Here is a 16489-nt window from a genome sequence, read left to right as displayed (position 1 = left end):
AGACAGGAGGATCAGAACCAGCCCCACCAGGCTGAGGAACAGCTTCTTCCCTTGGGCAGTGAGAATGACCAGAGGAGCTGCTTGCACAGACCCTCAAAGACTGACTACTTATATAACAGTAATATGTGTTTATTTTAATTATTTGTACATAGGTTCTGTGCGTATGTATCGTTTGTTTGTATATGTGCTTGCAATGTTTTTGCACTGAGGACTGGAGATTGCTGTCTCATCAGATTGTACTTGTACAATCAGATGACAATAACCTGAACGGGAGAAGACCTGAGGGTCCACTGCTGACTGGAACAATGACCACCCAAAGAGCACCGTGGAGTTGTGGCAGATCCATTCACTTGTTGGACGGCCTTAACGAGAGGAAGTGTTAACTCATTGGGTTAAATAATCCAAATACAAAGCGTTTGTTTCAAGAGGAATAGAATCTAAGAGCAGGGATGTGATGTTGAGGATTTATAAGGCCCTGGGGAGACCTCACGTGGAGAATTGTGAGCAGTTTTGGACTCCTTGTTTAAGAAAAGATGGGCTGACGTTGAGGAGGGTTCAGAGGACAAGGATGATTCTGGGAATGAAAATATGTTTGACGGCTCTTGGCCTGTACTCATTCGAATTTAGGAGAATGAGGGAGGGGGATCTCATTGAAACATTTTGAATGTTGAAAGGTGTGGACATAGTAGATGTAGAAAGGTTGTTCCCCACAGTGGGAGAGTCTAGGACAAGAGGGGAGAACTTCAGGATTGAAGGGCGTCCACTTGGAACAGAGATGAGAAGGAATTTCTTCAGCCAGAGGATGGTGAATCTGTGGGATTTGTACCCGCAGGCGGTTGTGGAGGCCGGGTCATTGTGGCAGAGATTGATCACTTCTTGATTAGCCAGGGCATCAAGGGTTATGGGGAGAAGGCTGGGCAGTGGGGCTGGGTGGGGAAATGGATCAGCTCAGGATTTCCCTGTCTGCGGTGGAGATGCCCCGAGCCCGCCCCCCGCCCCCAGTGGGGACCCTGCCTCCCAGCCGCGCCCTGTTGTGGGTCCCGACTAGTATTTGGAACGGCTGCCCCTGAAGCCGCTGTTTCCGCTCTGCCCCAGGCCCTACCTGTCTCATTGTGGACCATTAAGGTCAGATTCCCACGGACACTATTGTCCCCTTGGCTGTAAACGCTTATCTCATACACTCCGCTGTCATTGAGTTGCAGCTGGTTCAGTAACAAGGAGCCGTTCTCGGGGAAGATGTGGACTCGACCCTCATAGGAAGAAGCGACCAACTGCTTATCCGAGCAGTTATACGTGGATCGGCCGGGGAGAAGAGAGCATTTCGTACGAAGTAGGCTCGCAATGGGGGTCGGGTCGGGGATGACCCTCCACTTCAATTTTAACGTGGGGCAGAACGCGGGCTTGAACGAAGTAGCGAGAAGGGCCGACTGATGAATGATCCCGTTCACTTCTCTCTGACCGATGCACAAGACGAGATCGTGTCCAGAAGCTGCAACACAGGAACATCCGTTAACGGGGGAGACCGGGGCCAGCCGACAGCTCGGGGAAGGGCTCGGGGGCACCTGCCATCGAATAGAACTCGAGTCGACCGGGACCCTCCTGCCAAACCCAGGGCTGCCCGCAAATTGGAGGCGCAACGCCGAATATTCTCCGGCGTCCGTTAAACTCCCTCCCGCACCACTCTCTCCCCTTCCCCATCCCCCTGTCTAATGTCCTCCAGCCCCCTCCCCCTCCATTCACTGAGCACCCCCCCCCCCCTTCCAATGCAGTCCAAGGCTGGACCTGCTGACGGGACACGGGCACAGAGAGTCCTGCAGACCAAGGCCAGGTCTGAGAAACGAATTTACACGGTCAAAACCACCCGACGGAGGGTCGGGGATCCGCTGGTTCTCCCCCCACCCCAGGATCGCCTGCGGACACCGTGGTCAAGGAAACGGGAGGCGATCGCTGTGCGGCGACCTGCAAAACTGATCTCGGGGATCTTCTCAGATACCAGTAATCCAAACCTGGTGGGATGCGCTGGCAAACGGACAAGGGGACCCTGACTGGGGACGTTACCCGTTGCCTGCAACGTTAAATGGAGAGGTCCGCTGACTTTGTGATAATGGGACCAATATTGCAGGGGGTGTGGTTGGAAGGGAATAGCCAAAACCAGTTGTTTCTTCCACTCAAACCCGGGACCCCCACCCCCCCCCCCCCCCCACCTTCGAGAGAGAGAGAGTGGAAGATTTTTGCTGTTCCCCAACTGACTTTGTTCTGTTAATCTGTATGTACATTCTAACACCATTCGTTTAAGTTACATCCTCTACTGACACTTTCCAAAGGTGAAACATGTTATGGACAAAAGCAGACGGGTAATTAGCAGTTTCTTGGAGAAAATTTAGCCATTAAAAAGAAGTCATTGATCAGAGCCCACTTTTCATACATTTCTTCACCTTAGCGGGAAGCGCCGTCGCTGATCTCCCCCCCCCCCCCCCCCCCTCCCATTTAGTCATTTACTGCTGTCAGAAGGCGCGGACGATCGCGGCTAATAATTACTCTGCAGTCTGCAAACTCACTGCTCCAAGATCAGTCGGGCTGGATGGGGCTTCTGTCTCAGGAGGGACTTGTCCACGGTCAATAAATAAAGTCAGGGTGGTTGGTGTAGGGAAAACAAGTCATTTAAAGTTGACACAAGAAGCAAATGGGTCATGAAGAAGTTCAATAAAACCATTGTCTGGATGAAGAGTTTTCAAATATGAAGAGGTCGGGATGAATGACCAGGCTCATGGATGAAAACAGGTACAAGAGCAGCGTTCAGGCGGCTGGCTTGCAGAGAGCCAGAGGCATATGGACGGATGTTTAACCCACCGAACATGGGGACTGGCACAGGCATGTGGGCTTCGAATGTTCCTGGCCGGTATTGACCCATGAATGATTTAAAGGGGAAGAGGGTTAAGCAGCAAGACGACAGAAGGATGTGTAATGTGACTGGAGGCCACTCGAATTGACGCTGAACCCCAGCATGGAGTAAATAGCAAGTTAACTCGTGCGGTTTCAAATGCGGTTCAGAAGCTAGAAAAGGTCCCCTGCACATCTTCCGACCGTCGAGGACAACTTCAACTTGGTTCTTCCATTTCAGATCGAACTGCCTGCTGTAGCATTTGATGGTTCCAAGAGCCTTGGAGGAAATCGCTTCAGAGGCCAATTATACCCCAAATAAGGACATTAAGAAGTGGTTCGGCGTGAGACACAACGTCTGCAGTGATAAGGGCGCTTCGAAATGTTCTCTGAAGAGTTCATTTTCACCCCTTCCAGCCGGTGCCACTGAGACCCGACCATGGGGAGAGAGGGGCCGCGCATCCACATCCCGATACCCAGTTATAAATGATGCCGGCCAGCTCCTGATATCCCTGTCCCTTGCGCCTGTGAACAACTCCACCCACATTAGCAAGGAGGTAGTGTTAAATGTGCCTGCAATTGCCTCGCGACAGGCGCGGTGGCATCAAAATTCTAGTGAAGCGGGGGGGGGGGGGGGGGGGGGAGGGGGGGCGCGGGGCGGGGGGAACAACGTGGTGAAGGGGGACCGTGTGGGGAGAGATGGTCCTCTCACCGTGAGGGCCACTTTTTCTAATCTGAAAATTATTGCCAGTCCATTACTGTAAATATTGCTGCGTTAATTATTAGAACGATACTGCTTTCACAATTACATTAAAATGTAGCAAAGGAAATTTTGCGCCCCTGAGGAACTGAACTCAGATAATGGTCCTGACTTTGTAACTGAGAGAAGTAAAGAACTGAATAAGGAACTGGGGATCCTGCAATATTTCCACTACCCCCCCTCAAACCCAGACAGCAGCGATGGTGGAATGTGTATTAAAAAATTAAACTGGAACAATTGAGCAGGAAAACAGGGCTAGAATTGGCTAAAAGTGCCGTGATTTACAATGCCGATGACGCCGCAGGTTAAGTTGGGGGTCTCTGCTGCAGAGATGGTCCACTGCCACCTTGGGGAGCCAAGCCGGCATCATTAGGAGAGAATATTCGAGTCATCTAACTGAGACTTCTTCGAGCGGGGGTGGGGGGGGCCTTGACAGGTACCTCATCCACCTCCAGGAGGGTGGCGTGGGGGGGGGGCCTTGACAGGTAGCTCAAGTCCACCTCCAGGAGGGTGGCGTGGGGGGGAGAGGGGCCTTGACAGGTACCTCCTCCACCTCCAGGTGGGTGGCGTGGGGGGAGAGGGGCCTTGACAGGTAGCTCAAGTCCACCTCCAGGAGGGTGGCGTGGTGAATAACTTCAGGTCGAATCTGAAATGGGATCAGAGGGAAGTGAGAACTTGGTGAGGAACGGCCCCCTTCCTGGTGCTGTTCAACAACATTGGCCGCAGTGAAGCTCGACGGACACCCTCACTGGATGCTCTGAAGGGAAAAGGCCCACCTACAACCTAAAGACTTTTGATCTAACATAAGAACTTTTTTGTTATGACTTTGATACCGGAGACATGACTGAAAAGAGGAATTTTGGGCGACAGGGAGTGAGAATGGATTTTTAAGGCTTAACAGATCACAGACTGGAGGACAGCAGGGTAACAGGACATCTTTTGGGACCCACAGGGACATAACCCTCCCACAGCTGAGAGATAGGTGATGTAAAAGTTCACTGTGTTTTGGCATAGGACGTATCCAGGGCTGACTGCCAGTTGGATGTGGCCCTGTTAATTGGGATATGTGGTTCCCTTAGGGTTCATGTACAGAAGCTACACGAATACCCGGATTGGCCAGAGGTAACCGGGTTCAGGACCAAGAGAGGTATCTCTCGGATGGAGCCGGTCTTTATGATTCTGTTCCCCCTGGGACTGCATCCTGAGAACTGATTGGCCGACTCAGTGTTGGGGAGTGGTTATTGGCGAATGAAATGACGAAGGGACCCCCAAGTAGTTGGGAATCTAGTCTCTCAGCTGTCAGGGCGAGAGGGGGTGGCCGTCCGTACCACGACAATGGACCCTGGTTCTATTCCAGCTGGTCATGGGGAAGACATGTCAAATTGTAGGTCAAGGCTGCTGTATCTAGAGCTCTGACAACATCATAAAATGGGTGAACCACGTGCCAAAAGAGAGATCCAGCACTTGCATATAATTGATATGAAATGCCTGTCCCTTTCCACAAAGCTTTGCCACTGCATTCAAACAAAAACTTGTTCTGCTCCCAGCTCCCCTTATAGATTTTATTGTTTTAATGCTGTCCAGATTTTCTCCACAGACCTTTTCTGGTTGTCATAGCTTTGACAACTGGTGGCGGGGGGGGGTTGAGGAGGAGGGATTGTGGAGGAAAAATCACCCACATCTTCCAGCGTGGATTTTGCTGGCAGGATGGTCACAGGATGGGTTTCACAGTCCTTCCTTAACAAAGAGCTGAGGGTTGTGTGAGCTCAAGGAGGTGAAGGTTCAGGCTGACGGGATAAAGTGAGGGGCTATTGACTGTCAGTTGGGAGGTGGGGTCGTTGTAGCCTTGATAAGGGGAAGTGACCTGCTAATTTTTCACTACTTGGTGCTCGATGTAAGGCCCCCTTTGTTCTTGGGGTTATAAATTTCTGGGTCTCTTTTACTTAGGGGAGATTCAAAGCCCCTACTCTCCGTGGCACCATGTTTTAAAGTAAAGGTTTTCTGTCCTCTGTGTCCGAGTTTTTTCCCACAACAAACACTCAACAATATTCATTTGTGAGGAGTCACGTGATGGAGTAGTGGCCGGACGGTGAACTCCAGCCCTCTACAGAAAAGTCGGGAAAAACAAAGGAAAACACAAAGGCACAGAAATAAAAGTTACAGAAAAGTGAGTATAAAGGTGGAAAGAAGATGGCGACAAAAAAAGAAAAATCGAAACCAACGGTAAGAAGAGAGGAAGAGAAGACAAAGGAGGAAAAAGGTGAAGGCCTTACCTGTCCGAAGAGGCCCGCTGCGGAGAGAGAAACCCGCTCCCTCAGGTCGGTAAATAATGGACTACAAAAATGGCTCGCTGAGCCGAGTAAAAGTGCGCAACCGCGCATGCGCGATGCGAATGAAAAAAAACACACCGACGGGAGAGGGGACCAGCTGGGGAGTCAATCTCCACAGCCGGCAACGACAGCTGCAGAACACCTGCAGCAAGAAGAGACCACAGAAGACAATAGAAACAAGAAAGAAGAGAAGGAAAGGGCACCAAAGAAACAACAGATGGCCAACCCAGAGGAAGAAGAAGAGGAAGAGAAAGAGTACAGTGAAATTGAAGAAGAAAAGAAAGGCAAGATAAAGGATATACTTTCTCTTATTAAAGGATACATGGAGTCATTTAAAGAATGGCAAACACAGGAATTTAAGGATTTAAGAAAAAGAATAAACAACACAGAAGAGAAAATGAATAAAATAGAGATGACCTTAACAGAAATGGGAAAGAAAATGGACAAGATGGAAGAGCGGGCAGTAGCAGCAGAAATGGAGGTAGAAGACTTAAAAAAGAAATTGGAGGAATCTAATAAAAAAACTAAAGAGACACGAGAACTACTAGCTCAAAAAATAGATACAATGGAAAATTATAACAGAAGAAATAACATAAAGATAGTGGGCCTTAAGGAAGATGAAGAAGGCAAGAATATGAGGGAGTTTATAAAAGAGTGGATCCCTAAGACCCTAGGATGTCCAGAACTACAGCAAGAAATGGAAATAGAAAGGGCACATAGAGTATTGGCCTCTAAACCACAACCACAACAAAAACCAAGATCTATTGTAGTAAAATTCCTAAGATATACTACAAGAGAAAAGGTACTGGAGAAGACAATGGAAAAAGTAAGAGAGGGCAACAAACCACTGGAGTATAAAGGGCAAAAAATCTTCATTTATCCAGATATAAGTTTTGAACTCCTAAAGAAGAGAAAAGAGTTCAATACAGCAAAGGCGATTTTATGGAAGAAAGGGTATAAATTTATACTAAAGCATCCAGCGGTATTGAAAATATTTATTCCAGGACAACAAAACAGACTATTCTCGGATCCAGAAGAAGCACGAAAATTTGCAGAACAATTACAAAAATAGACTAAGGGATGAAGATGGGTAATGAGAGTTAAAATGATCACGATTGATATGTATGTGGGTAAAGACAAAAATAGACTGAGGGATGAAGACGGGTAATGAGAGTAAAAATGATCACGATTGATATGTATGCGGGTAAAGAGGTATAAGAGTGAATAGAGACAATGTGCATACGTGAATGTATCTGTACTTAGAGGAAAATATAGATAGTATAGACAAGAATTAATAAGGGAAGGTAATGGAATAGAGAGAATAAGGAGGGAACTAAAAGAGTGACTTTGTGACATATGAAAAGTGAAATCTTTTCTGGGGGGGCGGGGTGAGGGGAAATAGCGGTCACTGCAAAATCAGTTGACGCTTGCGAGTGGATTCGCAAATCCAAATGGAGAGGGGAGATGTGGTTGTCCGACAAGGGATAAAGGACAACTCAGGAGGGGAAGGGGAGATTGGGGATAAATAAGATAGAAATAGGAGAATAAGGAAAATGTTGGATGTTGTAGGAATGTTGTCTTATAAAGAGTTGAAAATAAGAAAACAGAAATGGAAAAGGAGGAAAGGTAATGATGGAAAAACGGAAAGAGAAGATAAACAAAATATAAAAGGGCTACGCTGAACTATATGACTTTAAATATTAATGGAATACATAACCAAATTAAAAGGAAGAAACTACTAAATTTAAATGAGTAAATGTATTCCATTAGAAAAAATAACATATAGGTTAAGAAATAATATTGAAATATTCGAACAAGTATAGGAGCCTTACATTAAATACAATAGCGAAAACCTACCGGGGACAAACATTACCTAAGTTGATGGAAGGAGAAGGAAAGAAAAGAATGGACTCAGTAGAATTTCTGGTGTATTTTTGTTGAATGACAACATTGTCTGACTGGCTTAATGCAACCTAGATTGTATACCTAAAATGGATGAGAGGGGGGGGGGGGGGGGTGGGGGGGTGGCTTGGGAGGAGGGGGGGGGGGGAGAAAAAGTCACTGTATATGTGTGAAAAAGAAATAGTATAAATCATGGCTGATGTGATTTATGGTGTGAAAAATAAAAAATTTTAAAAAAAACAATATTCATTTGTGCAGATGAACACTTGTCCTGCATGTGTACTGTTTGCCTGTCTGTGTGCTATGTCTGTCTGCGTGTCTGCGGGTGTTGCACAGAGGATTGGAGAACACTGTTTTGTGGGGTTGTACTTGTACAATCAGATGACAACTTGACCTGACTCGACTATGGCCTGTGCTCTTCCCCCCTGCCCATCCCTCCACCCCCACCCACTATTTTTTTAAAAATTCAGCACCCTGCCTGCTTTGTGCTCACCCCCTGACGAAGGGCTCAGGCCCACAACCTTGGTGACCCTTTCCTTCCACAGACGCTGCGCGACCTGTTGAGTTTCTCCGGCACCTTTTGGTATTGCACTACAACCCCAGCGTCTGCAAACTTTCACCCTGGGCTGTGAGATATCCCTGGGGTCTCAGACCCGGGTGTCCTGAAGGGCAGAACCCATACCCCTACAGGGGGACTGAAGAACCCGCAAGGCGAGGCCTTGCCCCGGCCGAGAACCTAGACCTGGCCCCAGCCGAGAACAGGAAGCAGCTGCTTTAGGTTTCACCAGTTCTCCGTTCCCCTGAGTTCGGTGAAGTCAGGCTCGATATCTCCGCCGATTACCAGCCGCCGCCTTTGGACCTTATCATCACTTACATCTGTTGATTGGCAACAAAAAACTTCCTCGAAAATCACAAGACGCAGGAAAGGTTTTACACAGATCTGTTTACACTCCCAAAATCTTCATCAGTCTGAAGTGCAAACTATTTATCTCTCCACAGCTAGGACCATAGAACCCTGGAACATTACAACACAGAAGCAGCACCTTCGGCCCTTCTAGTCTGTGCTGAACTATTATTCTGCCCTGTCCCACTGACCTGCAGGCAGTCCACATCCCTCCACCCCCCTCCTGGACCTGTCCAAATTCTTCTTAATTGTTAAAATAGAGCCCATATTCACCACTTCAGCTCGTTCCACACTCCCACCGCTCTCTGTGTGAAGAAGTTTCCCCTAAACGTTTCCCCTTTCACCCTCTGGTTTGTATCTCACCCACCCTCACTGGAAAAAGCTGACCTACAATTACTCTGTCAATCCCCCTCAATTTTAAATAGCTCCATCTAATCTCCCCTCATTCTTCTGCGCTCCAGGGAATAAAGTCCTAACCTGTTTAACCTTGCTCCTGAAGTCCAGGCAACATCCTAGCCAATCTTCTCTGCCCTCTGCTTCTCTGTCCTGTAAAAACAGAATTCTGGAGAAACTCAGCAGGTCAAAAGTTGGCATAGCGGTTAGCGCAATGCCGTTACAGCGCCAGCGATCAGGACCTGGGTTCAAATCCAACCCCACGCTGTCTGTAAGGAGTTTGTACGTTCTCCCCATGTCTACGTGGGTTTAGCCCGGGGACTCCAGTTTCCTCCCACCCTTCAATATGTACCGGGGGTTGTCGGGTAATTGGGTGTAAATTGGGCGCCACGGAAACGTGGGTCAAAATGACCTGCTGTATGTCTAAATTTAAATTCATAGCTGCTGTTTGAGGCTTGAGCCCCCACCTTCCCCCCACCTTCCCCCCCCCAAAAAAAAAACATTGGGTCTGTATCTTTATCTTTGCTATATAAAGTCAAGTGTGTGATCTGCTGAGTGTCTCCAGCGCTGTGGTTTTACTTCAACCACAGCGCCTGCAAACCTTTGTGTTTCGCATCTTTCCTTTAGTTCGGTGACGAAAACTGCACACAATGCTCCAACTATGGCCTCACCAGTGTCTTATAAAACTTTACCAGAACATTGTTTTGCTTTCACTTCAACTCTTTCTTTATCGCACTGGTTCTCAATCTCTTTCTTCCCACCCACATCCAACTTTGTCACCCCTATGCCACAGCGACTTTGCGATCAGTAAGGGGATGCTTAAGGTGGGATGTGGGTGGGAAGAGAAGATTGAGAATCACTGCTCCCGACCCAATTGTTACTGAAAGATTTTGCTTGAGAAAAATGGTCATTGGCCCATTTCCTTTGGAGTTCTGAAATGGTACACAGAACGAGTCAATGAGGGACGATTAAAACAGTGGATTTCAAACTTTTTCTTCCCAATCACTTAAGCAAACCCTTACTAATCACAGAGCCCCGATGGCCTAGGGATTACTTAAAGTGGGATGTGCGTGGGAAGAAAACGGTTGAGAACCACGGCTGTATCATCTTTGAGTCATTCGCTTTTGAAGACGGATATTCCCTCATTACTGACGTGTATACCTGACTGAAGAAAGCTTCAGTGGTTTGAGATTTGGGCAGTGACAAACCTTCCTCGGGGATTTGGCAATACCAATGTTATGGGGGAGTCTGGAGTGTCAGGTGCATGAGGTTTGCCTTCAATGGGAGGCTTTGCTCTGCTGTCTCAGAAACAGTGTTGAATCTGTTTCCCTCCCAAACTGCGGTACATTTTGGAGGAATCCTGAGCCCCCACGCAGACTCAGGGTGAACTCCTTGCAGACAGCGCGGGATTCGAACACGCGTTGGGTCCCGGTCGCTGACGTGGAAGCAGTGCGAATGTACCCTGAATAGTTTGCTTTTTTCTACAAGTACCCACTGGGCTGCAGCGGGAATTCCAGTCCACGTCCCAACCCTGCGGTAAACGTGGTGCCTCTTCGTCTTGAACCTTTGTACCAAAGGGAACTCTGCTCACGCTGGCCTGAATCCTCGTTACTGGCTCCTCTGCCCACGATGTCGCACCGCCCGATGTAAAACGACTCCACGACAGCCTCATTTTCCCCCTCCCTCCTGCGCCCGCCACTTTTCTTACAACCAAAACTTATTTCGCAGACTTATTATCCGATCACCCTTCCAACTAGCTCAAAGGGAGCGCTCTCAGCCTCTCTCATCCAGGCCGACAACATAATCCACCCCAGGCAAGGTCTCTGACACCCTGACAGCCTTCCCACAACAGCCAGGGTCTTGCAACAATTATGTCCATAACTCTCGTTGAATTTCCACCCAGTTGGCCAACCCCTCCCTCTTCCCCAGGTTGAGTAGGGTGGGAGGAAAGCAGAGCACCTGGAGCAAACCCCACACAGACGCTGTCACCCTCAAAAAACTTATCCTTCAAGCTGACCCAGGCTCTTCCTCCTCCACATCGGTGACTACTTTGCGCTGCCCCACGTCCCCACAATGAGCCGTAAACTTCGCCACCGATGTCCACCCTGGTCTCAGATCCACTTGGGGCCCCATCTTCATTCTGGCCATTGTTTTTAGCAGTAAAGCATCTTGACAAGGCAGCAGTTTGAAGAATCGATGCCTCACACCTTGAACAGCACTCGGAGTTGAGACTAAGCTCAGGGTTGGCCTGAGGACCTGTGCAGCCCAACTAGAAACATTCTGTTGCGGGGGCCCCCAGGTCCACAGCCATCCTGGCTACTCGTGATCCCCCATATAGCTGGACCAGCGCCAGTGCAGGGGGACCAAGAAGGAGGCCATTCCCTTGGCGCTGGTACAACGCTGGGGGAGAGAGAGAGAGAGAGATGGCAGCACCACTCGGCGGGCAGGCTCAAAGGGACCAAAATCAAAATAATTTCGAAATCAGGAAGATTCCGTACCACAGCAGGTATCCGGTCCAACGATCCTGGATAAAAGGTTAGATCAGGAGGAAGGCACAGCAGTGCCTACACTTCCTCAGGTGGCCGGGAAAGGCAGGGCTACTGGCCCCCATCTCGTTGGAGTACCATTGGGAGGGTCCTCTGGCTGTATCACTGTGGTGGACATTAGCTGCAAAGTGTCAGACCAGAGGTCGATCATTAAAAGGGCTGAGAAGATCCCTGGGGCTCCCATTCCTCTATTGACAGCATTCACTGGGAGTGTTGCTTAAATAGAATTATTGAGGAACCCCACCATCCATCCTTGTTCCACTACTATCAAGAGGAAGGTACAGGGTCACCAAAATCAGGATGGCCAGGCTAGGAAATAGTTTGTTCCCTCAGGCTGTGAGATTGATGAAGAGGGTCCTGTAACCTTCGATCTTTAACAAAGGAATCTGGGTGTATAATCAGATATTGAGACTTCATAAGACCCTGGTGAGCCCTCACTTGGAGTAATGTAAACATTTTTGGGCTCCTTCTTTAAGAAAGGGTGTGCTGACATTGGAGAAGGTTCAGAGGAGGTTCACATGGATGATTCCAGGATTGAAAGGGAAGCATTTGACAGCTCTTGGCCTGGACTCGCTGGAATTTAGGAGAATGAGGGGGGATCTTACTGAAACATTTTGAACATTGAAAGGAGGGTTCTTGATTAGCCAGGGCATCAAAGGTTATGGGGAGACGGTCGAGCAGAGGGGCTGAGTGTGGAAATGGATCAGCTCATGATTAGATAGCATGGCAGACCCAATGGGCTAAATGGCCTATTTTTGCTCCTATGATCTTATACATTTAAGGACAATGTACAGATGCACCAATGCTCTCAGTTGCTGCAGACACACTAGTTGGTCAGACAGACCAACAGCAAAAGTAAAAATCAACACAGTATATCATGAGGTAACAATTATAACAATTGTAGATAAATAAATATTCATAGTTGCAGTTCAGGCAAAAAGAAAGTGCAGACAGATCCTACATCTTCTGGTCTTATTAAAAGCACAACACTGGAGACACTCAACAAGCCGAGCAAGGTACTTTATATCAGGTTTGATATAACTGAAACATCAGTTCTGTACCTTTATCTCTGCTCTATAAAGGAGGCCGTGTGACCTACTGACTTTCTCCAGTTTCATGTTTTTACTTCAACCACGGGGTTTAATTTCTTATGTCGATGCAATCACGGAGAAGGCTCGCCAGCGGCTGGACTTTGAGATTTGCTATGTCACTGAAGACTCCAATCTAGCGTTTAGTGCCATGCTGTTATGTTGGGGCTGGGATTCAAATCCTGTCTTCGTGCTGGACACTCATTAACACAGTTTAAGGTCGTAGACCGGGCCAACTTTCCCAATGTCCAACTGGCCAAATTCTAATCTAACTGTGATAACTGAATAATGGGAGGAGGTTGACATGTTCTGGTTTTGTCCCTCTTTGTCCAGTTGTTGGGGACGGGTGTCGTACCTTGTCTTTAGTTCTTAATATTAATTTGACTCCAAATCCTTTTCTCACCCTCTTTGGAATAAGTGGCCAACGGGTCTGATATTGACGGCTTCACCATCCCGTGTCGGTCCCCTCTTCCCCGCCTCTCTGATCGCTGGAAGGGCCACATTGATGAGATGGGAAGACGCTCTCCCTCCCTCTAAGCCTCAATCCAAGGCGATATCGTGTCTGACTTTGAACAAAATTAGATGTTCCACGACTGAAATTGAACTGAAATTATTTGTGGGGGGGGGGGGGTAGGAGTCTTTTCTCGATTATTTTCAAAGTTTGTAAGATGAACTATTTTCTGGTTACCTTATTTTTAAATTAATATTATCGGTTCTGGTCTGTCTGTCGAGATCCTCCAGCGTCTCTGAGTTTTGACAAGATCAGGGAATGGGAGCTGGCCATTCGGCCCATCGATTCTGCTCCACCACATCCATCTATTTCCAAGTTTCGGCCTTTCCCCCACATCCCTTGATCCTCTGACTCATGGGATCCCCATCAATCTCCCCCTTAAACTCCCCCACTTTCCCACTCTCTCCCCACATCCCTGTATCAGTCCCCACACTCTGGGGCGGCCTCCATGGGCTGTCAGCACTGGGGCAGCAGGCGCAGAATGCTGGGGCGGCCAGAGTGGGCAAAGCAGTGGGATCAGTGTGGTGATTGATACAGGGCTGTGGGGAGAGCATGGGGCAGTGGGATCAGTGTTGGGACTGACACGGGTCTGGGGGGAGAGAGTGGGGAAGTAGGATCAGGGTGGGGACCGACACAGAGCTGTGGGAAGAGAGCGGGGAAGAGGGATCAGGGTGGAGACCTACACGGGGCTGTGGGGAGAACACGGGGCAGTGGGATCAGTGTGGCGACAGCCCGCACCGGCCGCCCCAGCTCTGACAGCCCCCTGCCTCAACCCTGACAGCCTGAAGGGACGGAGCCAGAGTGCTCTCCGAGGCACCTCCCGTGCAGCTGTCCCTTACAAGTGGCCAGCGTTGCGCTTTCACCGCTGCCACCTGAACGACCGTTCCGCAGGTCTGAATCCGCTTCTGCGGCGCGTTCTTGGTGGAGAATTCACCTGAAAGCGGCTTTTGAGACCGACTATGTTATTGTTTGTGCGATGATAATATTGGGAGAGCGGAGACCAGCCGGATCAGGAGCTCATTCCTGGATCGAGAAGCTGCCTGAGGATTGGCGTCCTGGCTCGGAACTGACACCCTGTCAAGCACTGGCACGAACGTCCCCAAATGAAAGACCCCTCCTTCCCCCTTCCCCCCTTCCCCTGAACTTACCGGGGAGGGAAATGCAGGAGGCGACGAAGGTGGTGATGAAGAAGCCAGGAGCCAATGGCAGAGTCCGGGTCATCGCGCCGCGAACAGCAAAAGGGGCGAGGGACGGTAGGGAGGCGGCTCGGGGCGGGAACGGGCAGGGAGGCGGCTCGGGGCGGCTCGGGGACGGGCAGGGCGACGATATCTTCTTGGCTGAGAAGCGCTGCCTCTCCTCGTCCGACTGGCAGGAGGTCCCTGCTCACGAAGGGCTCGAGTCCAAAACGTGGGGGTGATGTCTCTCTACACAGTGACGCTGGGCTCGCAGCCTCCAACATCTATCACATGTGCTCCATCGGAGGAGTTCATTCTCTCTTGACCTGCTGTGGTCGCTGTCGAGATCCTCCAGCGTCTCTGAGTTTTGACATCAGCTGCTGCAGACTTTCCTGTTTCACACTGTATGCTTTAATCTTTGCTTGTATCGAACCAAAGACCACTACAGGACAGAAAACAGGCCCTTCTAGTCTCTGTTGTACGATTATCCAGCCTAATCCCACTGATTTGTATCCCCCTCCCATCCATGCACCTGCCTAAATTCTTTTTAAATGTAAAAACTGAGCCCTTAGCTCGTTCCACACCCCACCTCTCTCTGTGTGAAGAAGTTTCCCCCTTCACCCTTAACCTACATCCTCTGGTTTGTATTTCACCCACCCTCAGTGGAAAAAAGCCGACCTTCATTTACGCTGTCGACCCCTCTCATAATTTTAAATACCTCGGTCAAATCTCCCCTCAATCATCTGCACTCCAGGGAATAAAGCCCTAATGCAGTGGTTCTCAACCTCTTCCTTCCCACTCACATCCCACTTTTAAGTAATCCCTTCACCATCGGTGCTCTGTGATTGGTAAGGATTGCTTAAGGTGGGATGTGGGTGGGAAGGGAAGGTTGAGAATCACTGCTCCAGACCCAATTGTTACTGAAATACTTTGCTTGAGAAAAATTGTCATTGGCCCATTTCCTTTGGAGTTCTGAAACCCTGCACATAATGAGTCCATGAGGGATGATTAAATAGGGGGTTTAAAACTTTTTCTTCCCACCCACATCCCACGTTACTAATCACAGAGCCCTGATGGCCTAGGGATTACTTAAAGTGGGATGTGAGCGGGAGGAAAAAGGTTGAGAACCACTGTAACCTGTTTAACCTTTCCCTGTAACTCCATTCCTGAAGTCCAGGCAACATCCTAGTAAATCTCTCCCCTCTTTCCATCTTATTGATATGTTTCCTGTTGTTCAGTGACCAAAACTGCACACAATCCTCCAAATTTGGCCTCACCAGGGGCGTATCTAGGATATGGCAGCATTGGCACATGCCTGGGGTGCCACTTGAAAGGACCCCTAGACCCCCCCACCCCTCTTCCATTGAGCACCATCGCTGCCGCCCTGGACATACAAGGAACACACACCCGTTTCTTCTACACTCAATGCACATGCCCTCCTTTCTCTTGCTCCGTTTGCTCTCAACTTATACAGAGCCAAACACAATGTGGCGACCACCAGGGCCAGCTCTCGCGGGACATTCTTGTTGCTGTTTATTTTGACACATTGGCCACCCCGCCATAGGTGGCATTTTGCGTAGATACACCCTGGGCCTCACCAATGTGTTATACAACTTTACCATACCATCCCAGCTCTTGAACTCAATGCTTAAATACAATAATAAAGTTCACTGTTGGACTTGCTGAGTTTCCCCATCATTGCGCTTTTATTGCTTTTATCTTCAGGTCCGGCCCCCTGACTCAACCTGCCCACTGGTGTGAGGACATTTCCACAGATGCCAAGCCATTCCTCCGTTTGAGGACAGGGCAGCACAAGGGAAGGATTCTGCTTCAACCCATCGCCTCCGGCTGGTGTTCGATGTGGAAGAACAGAGCTGAGGCCTTCCAGAGCAGAGCACACCCAGGGTATGGTGCAAAGAAGTTGCCGGAGGAACCCAGGGGTGAAACAGCACCCATGGGTACTACAGTTAGTCAACATTTCGGCTCGGGAGAGGTGATTG

At 49.1% G+C, this 16489-nt stretch overlaps 1 protein-coding gene across 1 annotated transcript in view; it reads right to left on the bottom strand.

The window, feature by feature from the left end:
- LOC138754658 (uncharacterized) overlaps window positions 1–14794 on the bottom strand; it is a 35670-nt gene extending 20876 nt beyond the window's left edge. Inside the window, exons 1-2 of the mRNA XM_069919258.1 lie at window positions 14463–14794; window positions 1103–1489 (exon numbers count right to left, since the gene is read on the bottom strand). Coding sequence (XP_069775359.1) covers window positions 1103–1489; window positions 14463–14535 — 460 coding nt within the window. The 5' untranslated portion in view covers window positions 14536–14794. The remainder of the gene's footprint in view (window positions 1–1102; window positions 1490–14462) is intronic.
- Between the last annotated feature and the right edge of the window lie 1695 nt (window positions 14795–16489).

The sequence above is a fragment of the Narcine bancroftii genome, chromosome 2, assembly GCF_036971445.1.
Source record: "Narcine bancroftii isolate sNarBan1 chromosome 2, sNarBan1.hap1, whole genome shotgun sequence".
Lineage (NCBI taxonomy): Eukaryota > Metazoa > Chordata > Chondrichthyes > Torpediniformes > Narcinidae > Narcine > Narcine bancroftii.
This window is presented reverse-complemented; position numbering and strand designations above follow the sequence as displayed.